The 17,740-nt window shown below is 46.2% G+C and overlaps 1 protein-coding gene across 18 annotated transcripts in view; it reads left to right on the forward strand.

Moving 5' to 3' along the window:
- Nucleotides 1–17,740, forward strand: part of CAMKK1 (calcium/calmodulin dependent protein kinase kinase 1) — an 86,216-nt gene that overhangs the window by 24,348 nt on the left and 44,128 nt on the right. For 6 of the 18 annotated variants that reach the window (XM_040650596.2, XM_046902560.1, XM_046902562.1 and 3 more), the window contains one exon: nt 12,770–13,326. In XM_040650596.2, the coding sequence (XP_040506530.1) occupies nt 12,871–13,326 (456 nt within the window). In that variant the 5' untranslated portion in view covers nt 12,770–12,870. Of the gene's footprint in view, nt 1–1,598; nt 1,710–7,994; nt 8,157–9,735; nt 9,984–12,769; nt 13,327–17,740 lie in introns of all 18 variants that reach the window. The other 12 variants (XM_040650600.2, XM_046902558.1, XM_046902557.1 and 9 more) reach the window with 7 other exon arrangements.

The following is a 17,740-nucleotide window of genomic DNA, read 5'->3' on the forward strand; positions in this document are numbered from 1 at the left end:
CAACTGGTGAAAGGAAAGCCGAGAATAGTTTTCTAATGAGTGTCTTTTTTCAAGTATTAGGGAACAATTCACAGGCCTGTAGGTTTTAAGGCCTCTGTAATTGTCTCAGCTGGATCTCCTGGGTTACAGGCATGAACCACTTCACCAGCAGTCACTTTGAGAGAATTCAAGTAAAGTGGAATTTATTACTTCCTCATTATGTTCTCCAGTTTGTTTTGCATTTTTAATTCCAAGAGTAGTTTCTTTGTGTTCTGTTTTCTGACCTAACTAATTTGCAAAACTATTGCTAAACCTCAAAGGCAATATATAATTATGAGATAATATATGATAATGATGGTAATAATAAAGGCAAATGTTAGCTGTTTGGTGTTGCTACTGCACAGAAAACCTTCCAAGTGAGGTTTACTTCACTTGCAGAGAATGCAGATAGAGCTGCAGATAAAAGCTGCCTCTAGGTGTGGATTTATTTGTATTTCTGTTGAGTGGTTGGTTGGTGATATTGGGTGTTCATGGTATGCCCTTCTAAAAGAGAGCGTGTGCCTCCCCGATGTCAACAAGCAATTAGTATGCATAGGAGAACACCTCACTCTCTGTTTTCCCCGTGCGCCTCTTGTGGACTTGAGCAGTTGTAAAGCAAACAAACACAGTAGTAAAGGGCTGGAGTGGGATGATGTGAAAGAAACAGAGCAGGGACTGCATTCAAGTGAGCTGCTGGAGCATCTTCAGCATATGGGTGGTAACAGTGATTTTTGGAAGAGCCCAAGTGTAGCTGATAAGTGTAGCTGATCTGAGTAACCAGGTGAGACCTTCCCATAGTGCTCTGCTGCCCTATGCTTGATGTTCATCCTTTCTCCCCACAACTTGTGTGTGCAGCTGCAAACTCACTTGGGTTCAACCTAGCCCTGCTGCTGTGGTGTGTGTGGGGCCCTGGGGCTGACAGGCAGTGCTAGCACCAGAGCCCTGGAGCTACAGTGAACCTTCCTCACCTCACCACATGTGGGCACAAGGCTCAAGGTGGCTGTTGGCTGTGTCACATCTCACACAAGCAGCTTGTGCAGGTGAAGTGAGGAAACCTGGACAGAGGTAGCCCCATTTAAGGGGATGGATGTAATGAAAATCACTTCCAATGCTTCTTCACCGTGAGTCCTGCTATCCTAAGGAACAGCTGTAAATGCAAATGTGGGAGAAAATACTGTTGACCTCAGACTGTCCTGGGAAAGAAGCGCTGGGACAGCTCTGTGATTGGGCAGCACTCTCATTTTGATATGTATGAAACACATTGATCCAGATGCTCAAATCTATTTCCACATTTTTGAGGCTGAGTTGTTTAGTGTTATATGCATGCACATTTCCCTTCTGATGTCCTGGAACTGTAGTTAAAGTTCAAGTATGTGTTTCAGTGTTCTGCTGTAGTAGAGCTGCTATCTGCATTGCAGAGACAGCGTGTGGTGAAACTTGATGGCAGTGCCCAGACTAATTGCTCTGAGATGCATCCTGGAAGGTGCTGAACACCCTGGCTGGGAGCCAGCAAGGCTTTTAAACACTTTCCTTTTTCTCCATGTTGTTACCAGTTTTGTTATTTGACTTCTTCTCCTCAGCAACCAGAGAAGGATACCTGAGTAGCTGGAGCTGTGTAATTCATCTCCCAGTGATACCCTGATCTGTACTGCAGGGACATCCCATGGGACCTGTGCAGCTGACAGAGGCAGGTATTGCTGCTGTTGTCTGGGTCCATTGGCTTTCAATCTTCTTTCTTCTGTGCTCCCTTGCTGGGGTTGGGGCAGGCCACACTGCCAAGCAGTGGTCAGACTGCTTTTTCAAACCACATCCCATGTTTCCACCTGTCTGTGCTTGCTATTACACTTCACAGTCTGTTTATCTCCTTCCTCTCCTCTTGATCTGTATTTGTTTTCCCTTGCCTTAATTTTTGGAGGCAAACTGCAACTTCAGGTTGTGTTTTTAAGTGACTTTGCCTACAATAGAGCCCAAGACGAGGTCTGGGGTCTGCTGGCTCATGGACCTTTCAGTGTGTTGTTCTTTAGCTTTGCCTGCTGTGTGCATGAGAAAGATATGATGGCCCCAGAAGGAAGGAGATTTCAACTCTGCAAAAAGAAAGCTTCTTGCACTCTGCCATTGCTGCCAGCTTAGTCCCTGCTTTTTCCATGGTGGCAGTTCCTCTGTAGCTCAGCAGGACTCCTTAGCCAGGAGCAGTGCCTGGGCTGTGGAGCAAGGGTCTTCTCCTTCCAGCTGCCAGGAAGAGGGCTAAGAGCTTCCCAGCTTCCCTGACTTTTGTCTCAGAGTGTCTGCAGGGGAGGCTCATGAGAGCCTGGAAGTGTCTCAGGCTTTTCTGAACCTGTTGCAGGCTTGAGGTAATTTGCAGAGAGGATCAGGCATTCAGGCTTCTCTCTTTAGAGAACAAGAATGGCCCAGGAGGTGAAGGAAGCTGCCATCAAGAGCAGCACCTCTCAGAAAAGGAGCATCTCTGTACAAGCAGGTTTACTCCCCATACTTCTCTGGTACCTGACTTGATAGCCAAAAATGTGCTTTTTGCTGTTCTTCCTGCTGCAGCTCTGTGGAGTTGATTGTGCTGAAGGATGGATTCACATCTTTAGAAAGCATCTGGCTGGTTGGGTATAGCTTGTGGTGCTTGTCCTGAGCCACAGGAAATGGGGGCAGTACTTTGGTTTCCCAAGGCTGCTGGCACCCCAGCTGCAGCTGTCATCAGTGTTGGGCTTACTGTGCAGAACCAGAATCATTGAGGGGTGAATTAGGTGTCCCAGGTGGCATTTTCACACTCCTTTTTCCATGTGAAGATGCCCATGGAAAATTTCATTGGTACTTTGGTGTTTCAAGGCTTTTTTTGTGCTCTGATGAATGCCTACATTCCTGGAACAGCTTGCAGGGACTCAAAAGAACAGCTTTCTGCTGAGCAGCTCACTTAGTGCCTCACTGGATAATCTCCAGTCGTTGACCTTGGGGTGTTGAAAGTGCATTTGACTTAAAGAGCTAAAGCTTAAGGCTTCAAAGGAATTGAGAAACCTGCTACCCTTTAAATTTCCCAGCAGCATGGGCAGTGTGTGCACTAACAATGATAGCTGCCATGGAGGTTACCTGGTTGTGACTCCTGGGGGATTTCTGCTGTCTGATCCCTGGAGCCTGTTCCCTCTGCGCACACCGCCTCTCTGCTTCTGCCTTTGATTTTGCACAGTTGAACTGAGGCCATGTTTTCAAGTCCTGGGCTTTCTAAAGATGTGAGGATTATCAGAAGATGGGTGTTGCTTGTGTGAAAATACAGCGGGGGGAAAAAAAAAAAGCTCTGAATTTGAAGTCCAGCTGTCTTATAGCTGTCACTGTTTTTGTCTTGCCCTGTGTAATTGTCTATTGCTTAAGCTCTTTGGTCATGCATATGTAGAGAGCTGAAGACCTTCAGGCCATGAACAATGAGAGATGTATTTGGGGATAATTTCCCTAAGTAAAAACTTCCAAGAGATCACCTTGAATAGAAATCTCCACTCATATTTGAACTGCTGGGAAGAAGAAAGCCTGCTGTGTTCTCTGCTGTACACTTTTATTGGTGATCCTAGAACAGCTGGAAAGTCGTGTTCTTAGAATTCTAGAAAGACTTTTCAGTGCAGCTTTTCTCACTGAGCTGAGCAACTCAGCATATCCCCTGAAATACCTCCAGATCTCTCAAAGCTAAAAGCTTTCTCCTTATCTGAGAGGAAGATAAACCTCTAAGACCAGCATGTAAAAATGTGAACTTGTTCTGTCTGGTGGCTCGTTCAGTTTATTGTGGATGCTTTTTAAACAGCACTAACTTCAGTGGTTGTCTGTGCTGGAAGATGTAGGGCTGGCAAACGTACTGGATGCTGAGTTACTTGGCTGCTGTATTGGTATGTACACTTTACGTGCACTTTCCCCAGTTCTACTTTGCTGTTCCTAAATGACACCAGTGTTGTTCTGGGATGATTTGCTTTTATATAATTAAATTCCTCCATATTGTGCAGCACCAGGAAGTCTGAGCATTCATGAGCATCTCAAGAGCAGAGTAAGCCATGGCAGTTGGTACAGCAAGATGTTGATGGGGGAGGAGGTAGGCAGGCACCCACCTCCTCAACTGAGCCTGGGAAATAGACTGCAGAAGCCAATAAATTAGAAAGGAAGAAAGAAGCAGCCTGGAAGTGTGCAGGCTGTCTGTGCTGGGTGCCAGCATGCAGTGGTGAGCTGAGACACCACTTTTGGAAAAGAAGCCTGTCTGCTCACTCTTGGGTTGCTTCTTCCCTCCTTCCTGTTTATTTATTTCAGCAGTGTACACTGCAAGCTCAGCCAGGGAAACAGAATACTGCTCAGGCTCACCAGGCCTTACTACAGAATCTGTTCCAGGCATGGGAATTCAATAGAAATACAGTTGCAGCTGAGCTGGCATTTGTGGTTAGGAAACCCTTTGCTTTGCTTGTAACCGGAGCAGGTTTGATGCAAAAGAGATCAAAGCAATGCAGCTTAACCTGTTTTTTTACGAGACTTCTGTACACTCACACAGGTGTGAGGAGAGTGGTATGTTTTTTTTTTTTTGTTGCTCCTTTTCTCTGCAACTTTTCAATCCAGTTGGGTGCAGGAGCAACCTTGGGAGATTTGAGATTCCTGAAGATGTGGTGAATGTTAGCAGCAGGTAGAGGAGAGGGCTGGAAGAAGGCTCCAGTCCCATCAGATGCCCTCATGGGCATACGCTCCCGGACCTTGGCATCCACGGAGATGAGAGAACAGCCTGGAGGCAAGCAAGCTACCTTGGTTGCTTTGTTTGCACTACAACTTATTTCTGCATATTTATACTTTTTTTTCTCTGAAAAGAGATCTAGCCAAACTTGACAGCTCATTGGAAAGAGGAAACTCAAGCCTGACGAGAAAATTTTCCTGCAGTGCTCATCCCATGCCTTTCCAGTTGGCAACGATAAGGGTGGGGGGATGTTTGCAGTGGGACAATCTACTGCTGTTACACAGTCCATGGGGACAGAAATCACTTCTGCTTTGGTGTAGGAATATGGGACCTGTATATGCCTTCAGAAGCTGGATTTTTACCTGGTGTTGCTGTAAACGAGGGCCCTGACAGTGTATTAAGGTGAGCGCACTTGCAAATAGCCATTGGGTGCACAAGACAGGCAAAGAGAGAGAGAAAACATGGACCTGTTGTCCAGTGAAAGGACACAGAGGTGGGCTGTGGGCTTGGTGCTCCTCCTGGGTGAGGAGGAGATTAGGCAGTTGTGATTGTTCAGCCTGGAAAAGAGAAGGCTCAAGGAGATATTCTCCATGTGTGTAAATGCCTCAGGGGAGGATAAAGGAAGAAGACATCTGGATTCATCTCAGTGGTGCAATCAAGAAGCAATGTACACAAACTTCAATAAAGAGAACTCCATTTTTGGTTCTATTTCTCTTACTCCCCTCCTTCCTTTCTCTCCATGCTATGTGAAATGCTTTCTGTAGTCTGCTTGCTCATGCCCTGGGCCCATTTTGACCAGCTGTGTCCTGCTTTGTTGTACAGTCACCCAAAAGTGCTTTCAGTAATTGCAGGGTTTTAGAGACAGGTTTGATTTGTGCTTGGTTCTGCTCCCATGAGATCAGAGAGGATTCTGCCCTTGTAGAGAGGTAGACCTCACCTGTGGAGACTGATCTGCGGTTCAGCTCCTCTTGAATTCTTCATTTCAGCTTCGCTGCATCTTCCTCTGTGGAAGTTTTGAGGTATCATCATGGATTGCAGCAGCAGATGGCTTGTCTCAGACTAATTCTTTCCCATAGAACAGCTTTTTTCTTTAACCTGCCACTTACCTTCCCAGGGAAGAGACATTTGAGAAGTCATTATTGGAATGAAGACCGTAAATATTTAAGGCTTTCTAACTGAGGTATTTTGCTGATGAATCAATTAGGTCTGGCTACTGCCTTGCTCATTAGTACTTTTAAAATAACCTAACTCTTTCAAACTTCATGTAATTTGACATTCTTAGTTGTTTTTTTTTTGAAGCACCCCCTCTCCAGCTGTTAAAATGCCACCTCCAGCAAGCTGTGCTCCGTCACTGCTGCCTCCTCACCACGGAATCATGCTGCCTTTCAGCTGAGCAAGTGGCAATAATAATGACGCTTGCTCCTCCCTGCTCAGCTTCAGCTCCAGGAGTCCTGAGTTGCACAAATTCTGCATTGACTCTTCACCCTGCACTCTTCATGGCTTTTGGAAGAAAGGGTTGGGGGGGTGCAGGTTCTGATGCAGGTCAGTGTTGGTTGAGTGCTGGACAGGAGCGTGCACAGGAGCAGCTTTGGAAGCCAGGTCTTCCCTGTGATATCAAACTGTGAGTGATTCACATATTCTTCAGATTATGTGCTTATTATATGAAGTCCAGTTCTTCCATGTTAATGTCTTCAGGGTCTTTTGGAGGTAAGGCAACCAATCCCACGTGGTTAGGGATGTGCTGGGGCATCTGCTTGGTCATCCATTGTAACCAAACTCATTGCTCTTCTCCCACACCGCCACCTTCATCGTTCCTAGCCACAGTGTCTGTGGCTAACATCAGCCTGCTTCAGCAGCTAGGATCCTTTCCCTGCAAGTCTTTTATGTCACTTGTCACAAGGGCAAATGGGATTTGTTATAATCTGAGCTCAGGTTGTCTGCAGGAATGGTGTGGGTGTTGGGATGTGCCAGGTGTGCGGTCACTCTGGGGATGCTGTAGAGATGGTGAGTGGAAGTATTTATTCTGCAGCTGTGTGGGCTGAGTCACTCTCATTGACCGTTCCCTGCATCTTCTTGGCTGTAACTTGCGAAATAAAACCACTTCTAATGCTCCTGCGCTGATAAACGGCTTTAAAAGATTCAAGCAGAAACAAATACAGTCTAGCATCAGTCTGATAACCAGTGTTGCCAAACCTCTGTCTGCTACAAAACACAGCAGCCAAACCTGCTGCATGAAAATGCTTACAGCACAGTGTGAACGTAGAATAGCACGAGTCCTCTGTGATTTCTTAGTGCTGTTTCCACCAAAGCCATGGTTAAAATGTGAAGGTGTTGCTGCACCCAGTAAAATCATGTCCTTGGCTTGGCTCCTTTTTACCAGCATTATCTGGAGTGTTTTGTGTTCTAATATCACCCCTGCTTAGATGGATTTGGCACTCCTCAGTGTTTCTCGTTACAGGAATTTCCTTAAGTAGAAACTTTTCCTTCAGAGTAATTTTTGGTTGATTATTGCTTATATGTGCAATTAGTGTAATTGCATCTGCTTATGCAAATTTATTTAATCGTATAATTAGAACATGGAGCAATGAAATACAATGCAGTTGGGAAAATCTTTTGTAAAACTTCCTGAGCTCAGTACCCTGTGCAGGAGGTGGTTGTTATCTCTCATGCTGTGGGCTGCTAGACTGGAGCTTTTAGTTCAGCATCCTGTTTAGTTTCAAAACATAGTTAAAGTGTACTGTTAATTACTCTCAACACTGATAGTGTGGCATTCCTGGTCTAAAGATATATTTTTAATATAGTATTAGGTAGCTGCTGCTGAGTTCAATCCTGCTATCTGATGTCTGCATGCATACCTTGCAGCAGGAACAGAGAAGCAGCAGTGCTGTCTCCTTTGCTGAGGAGGGAGTGAAGAAGAGAAGGTTGAGGATGGAGCAGTGTGTCCCTGGGGTGCTCATCGTTTGTAGCTCAGGGGCTGAACTGATCCTCAAATGCCTTTTGGAAACACCCTGCCTTGTTAAGGCACACAGGCACTAAGACAAAGGAGATGGAGGCGATGGGCTTTCCAGAAGAAGGAATGTGGCCAGAAGATGTTTGTTTGTCAGTTAGGATATGTGGCAGGGCAGGTGCCTGAGCCTTGCTTCTCAGATTTCTGACCCAACACTTGAATTACAGAAATACTGTGGGTTTTTTTTTTGTCATTCAGCAGTTACATTTGAAGCTGTGCTATGAGCTTCACAGAAGTAATCAAAGCTCCTTTCTTTTATGATCTAATTTTCAGCTGTGCCACAACAACGAGGCTCACTGCCAAGAACTGTGGAGAGAAGAGGAAAAAAGACTAGAATTATTATAGCAGGATTGAGTGGATTCTCAGCAAGACATGATTGTCTGTGCTGTGACACAACAGCCTTGAAAGGCACAGAATGAGGCACGTGTATGGCACGTATGTAAAAAGCACAAACACTTTTATTTCTTATTGGTCCTATTTATTATTTGGGTTGTAGGGATGTCTCCTGGTCCTGGCTCGGAGTCTACACTGACAGCAGCTTACCCTTTTCCCAGTGAGAACATAGTCTGAGTGGCTGGTCTGGTATCCATCTGTCTTGATTGTCTCTGCAAGGGTTGCAGAGATTTGCTTTTTCTTTTTCTTTTTTCTTTTTCTTTTTCTTTTTTTTTTTTTTTTTTTGCTTCACAGAGCTGTATCTCCTCATAGCAATTTGGTGCTCCATCTGAGCCACCGTTCATCCAATGGATGCCTGAAGGCGGTTTTCTCAGGTACAGAGAAGCATGTGGAACAGCCCACTTGGGACTCATGTGTCTCACGAAGGGCTCGTGGCAGCTCAGACTGCATTCCCCTTCAGCTTCTCCAGGCTGAAGGTGTCTGAGCCAGCTGCTTGGACTCTGGGCATGGGCCTTGGCTATGGCATTAGGGTGGTGTGTGTGGAGCATCTCCCTGGTGTCAGGGTAGTGGGCTTGTGCTCGGGTAGGTCCTGCAGACCCAGATGCAGAAAAGAAAGGCTCCGGTATGGAAATAGTCACAGGCTGTGTTCTTTGGTGTGGAGAGACAGCTCAGGCTCTGCAAGGAACTTACCGACCTAATATTTCAAAAATGTCATTGGAGGAGCTGTTCAGGACTTGGCAGCCCAGTCTGGGAATTGCTGCTTCTCTCCTTAAAGGGAGTTTCTGGCCCTAATTGACAGCAGCCAGAGCAGGTTATTAATCCTGTGCTGCTGTGGGGGAATATCTGAAGGGAAACGCAGCACGAGATAGGGCCAGCTGGAGCCACGAGAGCCTGTCCAGCCAACTGTGGCCCACAGTAGGGCTGAAGGCCTGGCAGTGTTGAGTACTGACCTGAAAGATGCAGGTCATGGAGGTGACATCGCCTCTGCAGGTGGCCTGTCCCAGCGCACAGCTATCTGCTCTGCTTAGAAAACTTGCCCTGATTCCTGATCTTGCTGTTGTATATTAAAGGAGCAGACTAAATGGTCCATGAGCTTTGGAATCTCTCTCTGTGGAAGTGCCTGTGGGTCTTGTGAGATCAAGAGGCACCAAATAGAGTTGGCCTTCAAATGGGGACACGCCGGTGTCCCTGCCAGTCCCCGAGCTGGCACAGAAGACACCAACCACATGCATTTGAAGAAATCTCCAGCATGGAGCAGTAGCTAAATTGCTGCCTGAATGCGTTGCTTGCAAATGCTTGTTGTAGTTACGCTTCACTGTGATCTATTTTATTGCAAAGGCTCCTTGTTTCCTTTGCACAGGGCAAATACATTCTCAGAGACAAAAAAGGGGAAGCGGGATGAGGTGGGCTGAGGGCAGTATAATAATTTTAACCTGGAAACTGCGACAGATGAAGCTGTAAAGTCATTTTTTCTGGGCAGCCTGTGGCAAAGTCAGGAAATGAAGCTGCATGTGTTGAGCCCGGGGCCTTGTAACCTCCTGGTCTGTTCTGTAAGAACATTTCTAGTTAGTCATATGGAAGGACCAAGCAGTAACCTATGTTTACAATTTCTGTTTTTCAGACAGTGCTTTGAAATACTTTATGGAGCAGCAAAATTAATTACGTTCACCCATCTCTCTTACAATACGGAGAGATTTTTTCCAGAATCACACTCCTTTTAAAAACATATTTTCTGCCATGCTCTGCTTGCTGCCTATCTGGGAAACATGTGCAGCCATTTGATAAATACACTGCAGAAAACACCGGTGAAGTCGCAGTCTCCCTGCAGGAGAGGAATAGCTGAAGGGAAAAATGGTAAATAAGATATGTGTAAGTAAATTAATTCTGCTCATATAAGCTTGTTTGCAGCTTTAGTTCCTGTCTGCAGCAGAATCCTCTGATCTGCAGCAGGTGGTCGGTGTTGTTTGGGATCAGACTGGTGAGCCTGAGAGGAGCCTCAGATGCAGGGCTGCAGCAGCAGCTCTAAGAAGGTAGTTGTAGTGTGTGTGTTTCACTGGGATTTCCTATTGCAATGAGGTGCAGGTGTGTTACACCCTGATGAACTGTGCAAATCCACCATTGATTTTGCCTGGCAGAAATAAGTAGTTGTCTTTTTTCCTGAGTGTTCTGCACTGTGAGATTGCTCAGTGTGTAATTGATTTGCTTAGTCAGAAAATACTGGTTTTTTTATTCTACTTTTGGGAGGTTTAATTGTGAAAATGAATCCTTTAAAACAGCACAATCCAAAACAAGCCTGACTGTAAAAACAAGCAGTTATTTAAAGTTTTGCTGTTTGTTTTTTAATACTTCCAGCAGCATTGATGCTATATGGATGTATTTGTTTTGATGTGGTGGACCACGTATGTGGTTGTTGGTGTTTTTTTGTGAAGTTATGAATTAACCATAAGATACCCATTGAAGCATTAACAGTTTTGGAGGCAAACGGATGAGATGTGGGCTGCACCCTTCAGTTAGTCTTTCAGTGAGTCCATCCTGTTAAAATCTTCTGTCTCTTTGAAGCTAGAGTGCTCGAAGAGGGTAGGAGTTGCAGCCCAGCCCTGGAGGTGTGCTGGAGCACAGGGAGAGCAGCTTTGGAGGTAATGGGGCAGCCCCAGGCTGTAACCCAATGTTCCTAAGTTGGGCCAGAAGCTTTGCAAGAGTAAACCCTGCCTGTGTTGCAGACAAATCCTCCACAGGTTTCATGCAAATGCACTTTGGAGGACAAGGTTCATTGCTGAGCTAGCTCCAGGCTGCAGCTGGCTCTCCACCATGAAGCTTCTTATTGAGGACAAACTAATGAGGCTTAATAATGGGAATTGCAGGTGAACATGATTTGGGGTTAGAGAGAGCAGGGAGGTCTAGCAAAGGGGATGTAATGTTGGTTTGCCTGTGGCTTTGTGCTGGAGCCCTGCACCACTTCCCCTGCCGCCTGCCTCCTGCTCCAGAAGGGATCTGTGCTTTGGGATTGAAGGATTTAAATATAATTTTAATAGAAGCTTTTAAAGTTGATTTCATCATTTCATTACTGTTCTGAGTGACTGACGTCTCTGTCAGTTTGTTTCAAACATGCCTGCAGGAAAGGCAGGAGACGGGGGGGAGATTACACTAGGCAGGGGAAGGGGAGGAAGGAGGTGAACAGCAGGCCTGTGGTGAAGCACCTGTTGGATTTGGATGTTTCCTTCCTGTGACGTTCAGTGCGTGGCATGCTTTCTCTGTGGTTGGCCTGCGACCTGGGGTTAAATCTGCCATCCAGATCTTTCTCAGGTTTCACTACTGACATAAAAGATTTGCTTGTCTTTGTCTGCTGTGCTTCTGCAGCAGACCTGGAGGTTGTTCCACTTTGCAGCAACATTTGGCTGCAGTTTCACTGAGCATCGCTGGGAAGCTTCAAGCCAGACTCAACCTTTTGCTCCATGCTTCTTGGGGAGGTCACCTGTGTTCCCAGGCTGGTGTTTGGATGGGGCTTTTTGAACCTACTCAGCCCACCTGTTCCTCCTGTAAATTAAGTGTAGTGATCGTGAAAACAAGGCACTGGGAGTGACATCCAGCTTCTGTGGCTGCTTCACATACAGAGAGGTTGCGATATCTCCATGTTAAGCCTATGGTGAAGTTGTGAAGTTCTCTGGATGTAATCCAGGATTCTGTGACTAATGCTGTTTAGATTCTCCCCCAGTCTCCCCAGAAACAGCGATCAAATGATGCCTCTGGCAGCAGCACATCTTTAGAAGTGATTAAGGGTTGACAGACGTGCTGCAGAGGATCATTTCCTGCTCTGGACCACACTGGGAAGACTGAACTCTCTGGTTTAAATTGAGACTGAAATTAGCATGCAGGAAACAGTGAATTTTATTCAGAAGTTATAGCTTTGTGTTAAATTTTCTATTCATAGGTCTTTTCCAAAGGAAAAACCAATTCCCACATGCTGATAATCGTTAAGCCTTGTTGATTTGCAACTCAGTGTAGCTTTTATACATGGTGGGCAGTGAGATGATGCATGCTTTCACATAGGCTGCATCCATGGGGGTCCACAGGAAGCCTCCGAAAACAGCTCACTCTTAAATTCTTCCTTTGCTGTTGAATAAGTTGCTTAAACTGATGGGAGTCACTGACCATAGCTTGGCTTCCAAGCTGTTCTGTGATACTCTCTGGGGCCATACAGAGCAACCAAGAGGCTACTGTGGAGTCCTAAGCAGTTGTGGGTTTATTGTTCTGCATGTTGGGTTTGGATATGCACCGGAAGTTCTTCTACCCTGCAAATAAGAATCCAAGAGGCCGAAAGTTTGACCCTTAACCCTTGGCTTGTTGAGAAGCCATACTTCTTCACTTCCTTGTGAACTTAAGCTGACTGTGACTCTAACTGCAGAAAGAGAAGTTCCCTTTATCTGTGTTACTTGTGCACAGATAAAATCTCTTCATTATCACTAGTATAAATTTTGTATCTTGCTTAATGTTTGGTGTTGCCTTTCCTTCTGGGTGGCTGCTTGCTGTTTGTTGACAGGCTGCTGGAGTTTTGTCTTCATTTTCTTTCTGGATGGAAGGAGTCAAAGGTGAGTCGTGATTATGTTGTGCTGAGCGGACATTGCCACTCACTCACCTCTCCTTGTGTTTCCTTCTAGATATTTTGAGGAGACATTCAGTCATGCCATACTCTCTCTGTGAGTGCTAGCATTCCAGCTCTCTGCAGTCCCATCTGAGACTCTGTGGGCAGGACACAGTGATGGAGGACTCTCCAACAGATGTTGTGGGTGAAGACAGTGACACAGGCTTCCAAGACACGCAGGCTGAACTGGCAGAGCGGGTGGCGGCCATAGATGTGGCTGCTCACCCAAACAGAAGTGACCAAAATGGTGAAGACATCACTGAAGAAAATGACACTGTCTTTTCTGATAATGTAAAGGACATCCAAAGAAATGGAGTCAACAGTGATGTGGAAACAAATGAATTCCTGCTCTCCCAACAGTCAGACAATGCTCAGTCGGGGCATGCTTCCAAGAAACCTCTTGCTAGACCTGTGCTATCAAGTAGGAAGTTGTCTCTTCAGGAAAGATCATCAGGAAGTCATTTGGCTTCGAGCAACACTCCGGGTTTTGGTCATTATGCCACAGGGCCATCACCACGTATAATACGGAGGCCAACGATAGAGTCCAATCGAGTCTCCATCTCAGATGCTGAGGTGGGTGTGTTCTCAACTTTACCTGTGGTGTTGAGGTGAGATAAGTCTTAACTGGTAGTCTGTAGTCTTTCAAAACAGTAAATCTGGAAGCAGTGTTTTTCTAAGATTTTTGAAGCCAGGAATTTTGTTCACTCAGAATGGCTTATCACCTTTATGTCCATCCCCTGAAGCTGAAATGGGGATCCTTCAGCCCTCACCTGCCTGAAGTCGTCCTGCTAACAGACTGGGACTCCCAGTTACATGGTGGTAGTGTGCAGAAGGCCTGTTAGGCTGTTCAGAGAATGGGCTGAGACCAACTGCATTTGTTTTCTGTGTCCATGCAGTGTGTGCCTTTTGGGAGTTTATCAATTATAGCAGCTTTGCTGCTGGTATTTCATGGATTTACACTTCTGAAGTTTATACATCTCCTTTTGTGTTTGGCCATTATTGAAGGCATGATTTAATTTTATAAAGAGCTTAAATTTATGCACTGGCATTTTCTATGCTTATCGGGATTTTTTTTTGTCTTTAAAGTGTTTGCATGGATTTGTAACAGCGGTGGTAACTGAGGGCCATGACTCCCTCTCCTTCAGATGAGTTTCTCTGGGTAGCTGCAGTCCTTCCTGCCATGTCTTGCAGCTCCTCTCCTGGTATTAGAGCCGGGTTCAGACATGTCCCAAAAGTGTGACACACTGCTTTTGGTCAAGCCCATCAATGGAAGTGACTGCTGGTTACAGCTCCCTGTGTCATGCAGGACTGCAGTGCTGGTGGGGAAGCTCAGGAAAAAAGACCAGGATGGTGCTTAGAGCTTTTCTTTCTAGCTAAGCTACTGGTGTGTATGCTGTGATGTGAGGTACGGGGGAGGACAGGGAGCAGAGAGGGGCCCTGCTGCGTTGTCACACCAAGGACACAGGACATCAAGTATGCATCAGTTTGCAGCTATCATATGCATGGTGCAGCAGAGCCAGTGAGGAAGTGGGTATAGGTCAAACTGAAACTTCAGCAGCACTTTCTTTGAAAGTTGAACTAGAAGTGGACTAAATGGATGATATTTGAAACAAAAAGTGCTTCCTTAAATGCTACTGGCTATGAACATTTTTAAGTAGGAAAAGGGCTGTCTGAAATACCAGAAAGGGAATGTCTGCTTAGTGGAGCTTGCATTGTTCTTGGCTGTTATGCTGCTCCCTGCTCTAATGCCTAAAACTCATTCTAGTCCTGCCCTGTGTACTGTGTGAGCAAAATCACTAGAATTTCAACCTGGAGCTTAACGCATGTGGCTCAGTGTTTCCTTCCTGAAAAGCAGGTATTTTCTTCCTGTACCTCTCATAGCATTGGTGCACATGGACATCAGCCACTGTCTGCTGGGAATTTTTGCAAGTCATGTTAGCTGTGAGTTGGTCATGGCTGATAAGTGAATATCTGCATAAAGTGAACTGCAGAGGTTGCAACTTCTTTGACAACAGCCACGTGCTTTAATTAGAGATGTGGGAGTGAGAAGAGCTGATTCTTGGAAATGTATGGGACTGGTGCACCAGCTCTGCCCCCCTGCAGTGCTTTGCCTGCGCCAAGAGTGGGGATGGTCTGGAATCTGCTTCTGACTATCTACAGTCAAGTGCAATTCTAGCACACTCTAGTCTGAAAATAAATTGAAAATACTCAGTCCCCTCTCACAGTGTCTGCGTCTCAGGGAGCAATATCTTGGGACAGGAAATGTTTGGTTTGAAATGCAGCTACACAGTCCCTCATTTCCCTGCTCCAACAGCAATCTGTCAGACATCTCTGTGTTTATAATGGTCACTTGCTGTAACTGCTTAGAGCCTTGCTGCAGTGCAGCTGAGATGCTTAACAGAGCTGTGCTTATTAAAACCCATCATATTAACAGGGAATTGCTGCAGTAGCAGATGGAAGGGGAGATCAGGTGAGAGCTGTGGGCACTTGCTCCCTCAGCAGGGCCCTTGGGGAACAATGCTTTGACAGTACTGCTCACAGGGCTGCTGCCTGTGTCCTGTAAGAAACAGCAGGACTGGGAAGATGCATGGTTGTGTATGAGGTAAGTTTGAGGCTGAGCACAGGGGTGACCACTCTCTCACCTGTTTAAAGCCTTTGAGTTGCTCCTTTCTCTTTGCACTGAGTACTAGGCAGGAGCACTCAGAGCCTTCCCAGTGGCAGGACACCTATGGCTCTGGCTCACAGTCACTGCCTGGGTAGCTTACAGTCTGCATGAAGATGAAGCTTATGAGCATTGAGGCTTTATCAGGGGTACATGTGCAAACATCATCCATCAGGGGCCAAGATGGATGGCACAGCTGTATATCAAAATTTCCTTTGTTACACCGATAATGATCTAGAATTGAAAATGCTTTCCCTCTGCAGTGATGCTGAGAGCAGTGTATCTTTCATCTGGAGAAGTAATGGAGAAACATGCTCTGGGGAGGCTGAATAAAGGGATGTGACAGATGTGAATTTTCTCTTGTTCTCCCCTGAATTATGAAGGACCTATGTGTTCAGTTAGCGATGCTCCTGAGCTTTATGAGTCCAGTTCAACACTTGCTCACAGGCTGGGAGGAAAACTGATAGAGATCTGAGGGCTGAGAGCTGAAGCTGCAGCAGGTGCTATGGGCACTGACAGCTCGGTCCCTGGTACCCTGCTGCCAGCACATGCCTTTGGAGGGGGGATAGTTTGTGAGGATTGAGGAAGGCAGTGACTCCTGGGCTGGTAGGGCTGAAACAGAGCCAGGGCTTGTTGTCATTTGGCAATTAGGCTGCCAATTAGCTGATTGCCCTGAGATGAAGTATTGATAGCTGCCTGGTGTCTTGCAGCTTCTGCTGACAAGTTTGGATTTGCAGTATTAACCCTGCATGAGAGGTAACCCATTCTGTTCTCCTGACACTGTTACTGTGTTCTTAATTAACCCACTCTGTCACATCTCTGATAACAAATCTGTAATTTTCAAAACATGGAATGTGAGATAGGTTCCTCTTCTCTCTAAAGCTCTGTGTGGACCATTGCCTGGGAAGGTCCTTCCAGCATCACGTTCCCCTATGGGAGGGAGTACCTGTGGGGCTGGTCGTATTCTTGCTTTTCTCACCAGCTCTTTGCTCTGACAAAGGAGTGGCTGTGTCTTTGGCTATGACAGAATTTATTAAGCTGAAGCTGTTAAAGGTGCATAACTGCAGAATTGAAGCCCAGGCCCAAGAATTTAGGTCACAGGCACATGTAGCCTTTATTGGTGTGAGCACTCCTAACTCCTGCTTGGTACTGGCAGTATGGCAGGGGGAGAGAGCTTTCCATAGGGCTCTCAGAGCACCTTCTGCTTTGCTACATGGATGATGCCCTGGTGCTTGTGTGTACCAGGAAAAGGGGGAAACAGCGAACAAGTTCATACGGACCGGTGCAGAACTTGTTGCTGGCTTTGATAGAGTTTGTCCCACCTGAATTGCAGGGCTTATATCTGTGCAAGGGTGGGTGTACTGCTTGCTGTGAAGTCGCATTTGAAAATGCAATGCTGTTTTTATTTTGCCATCCCAAACCAACCTTTTGAGGTAGCTGAGAAAAGTTTCATTTGGAGAGTAGCTAGATGGAGAATAAAAGATTCCTCCTTCCCCAGACTTGCCAGCACTGTTAGTTTCTTTATGCTTCTCCAATCTGCTGATTATCCGAACCATCATTCCTCTCTTTCTCCTGGATCCTCCCATGCCTGGCAGCCCAGTGTGGTCATCCCAGCCCCTGTGTTTGCACACTGTCTCCCTCTGGGACCAGCAGGATGCTCTGGCTCTGTGCTGCAGGGGTGGCCCTGCTCAGCCTGGTGGGGCCAAACATGCTTGAGAAGGTGTGCAAAGGATGAAGTCAGGTCAGCATGCCGTCCCTCCTCATTGCTGCTGCTGACCTGAGCACAAGGGTGGAGGGTGAGCTGACAAGGGTGTTTTCCTCTGCTCAGTGCCCATGGCTCAACCCAGAGGCACAGAAAATAAGGAATGGCTTTGTCCCTTCTCTTGTTTTTCCACATCTTTACGTCAGGCCTCTTGCTTGTCTGACTGGTTGGAAGCAGCTGTGTCAGGAGCTGTGAGAGGCAGTGCTCTGATGTTGGGCTGACTCAGGTTTTGTACTCTTGAAATGCTTGAGAGCTGCCTGATTCTCTTCACAAGGCTGTGATTTCCTTGCATTATGCAAAGATAAATCCTCTGGGGACCAGAGGGGTCTGAGGGCTCTGCGTGGGCTGAAGCACTTCCCTCCTCCAGCCCTGCAGGTCCCAAACTTCCTTCTTGTAGAGGTCTTGCTGCAGTGCTCAAACTTGAGTTCTCTTGAAAAGATCAAAGATGCTTGTAAAACGTTCCTTCAAAGAAGAATTCCCCACAGACACTGCTAATTTCTTTTCCTAGGACTAATTAACCTTTATTTAAAAGTTACATTTCCAATTTACCTGAAGCTCATTTT

Source organism: Gallus gallus, chromosome 19 (assembly GCF_016699485.2).
Source record: "Gallus gallus isolate bGalGal1 chromosome 19, bGalGal1.mat.broiler.GRCg7b, whole genome shotgun sequence".
Taxonomy (NCBI): Eukaryota; Metazoa; Chordata; class Aves; order Galliformes; family Phasianidae; genus Gallus; species Gallus gallus.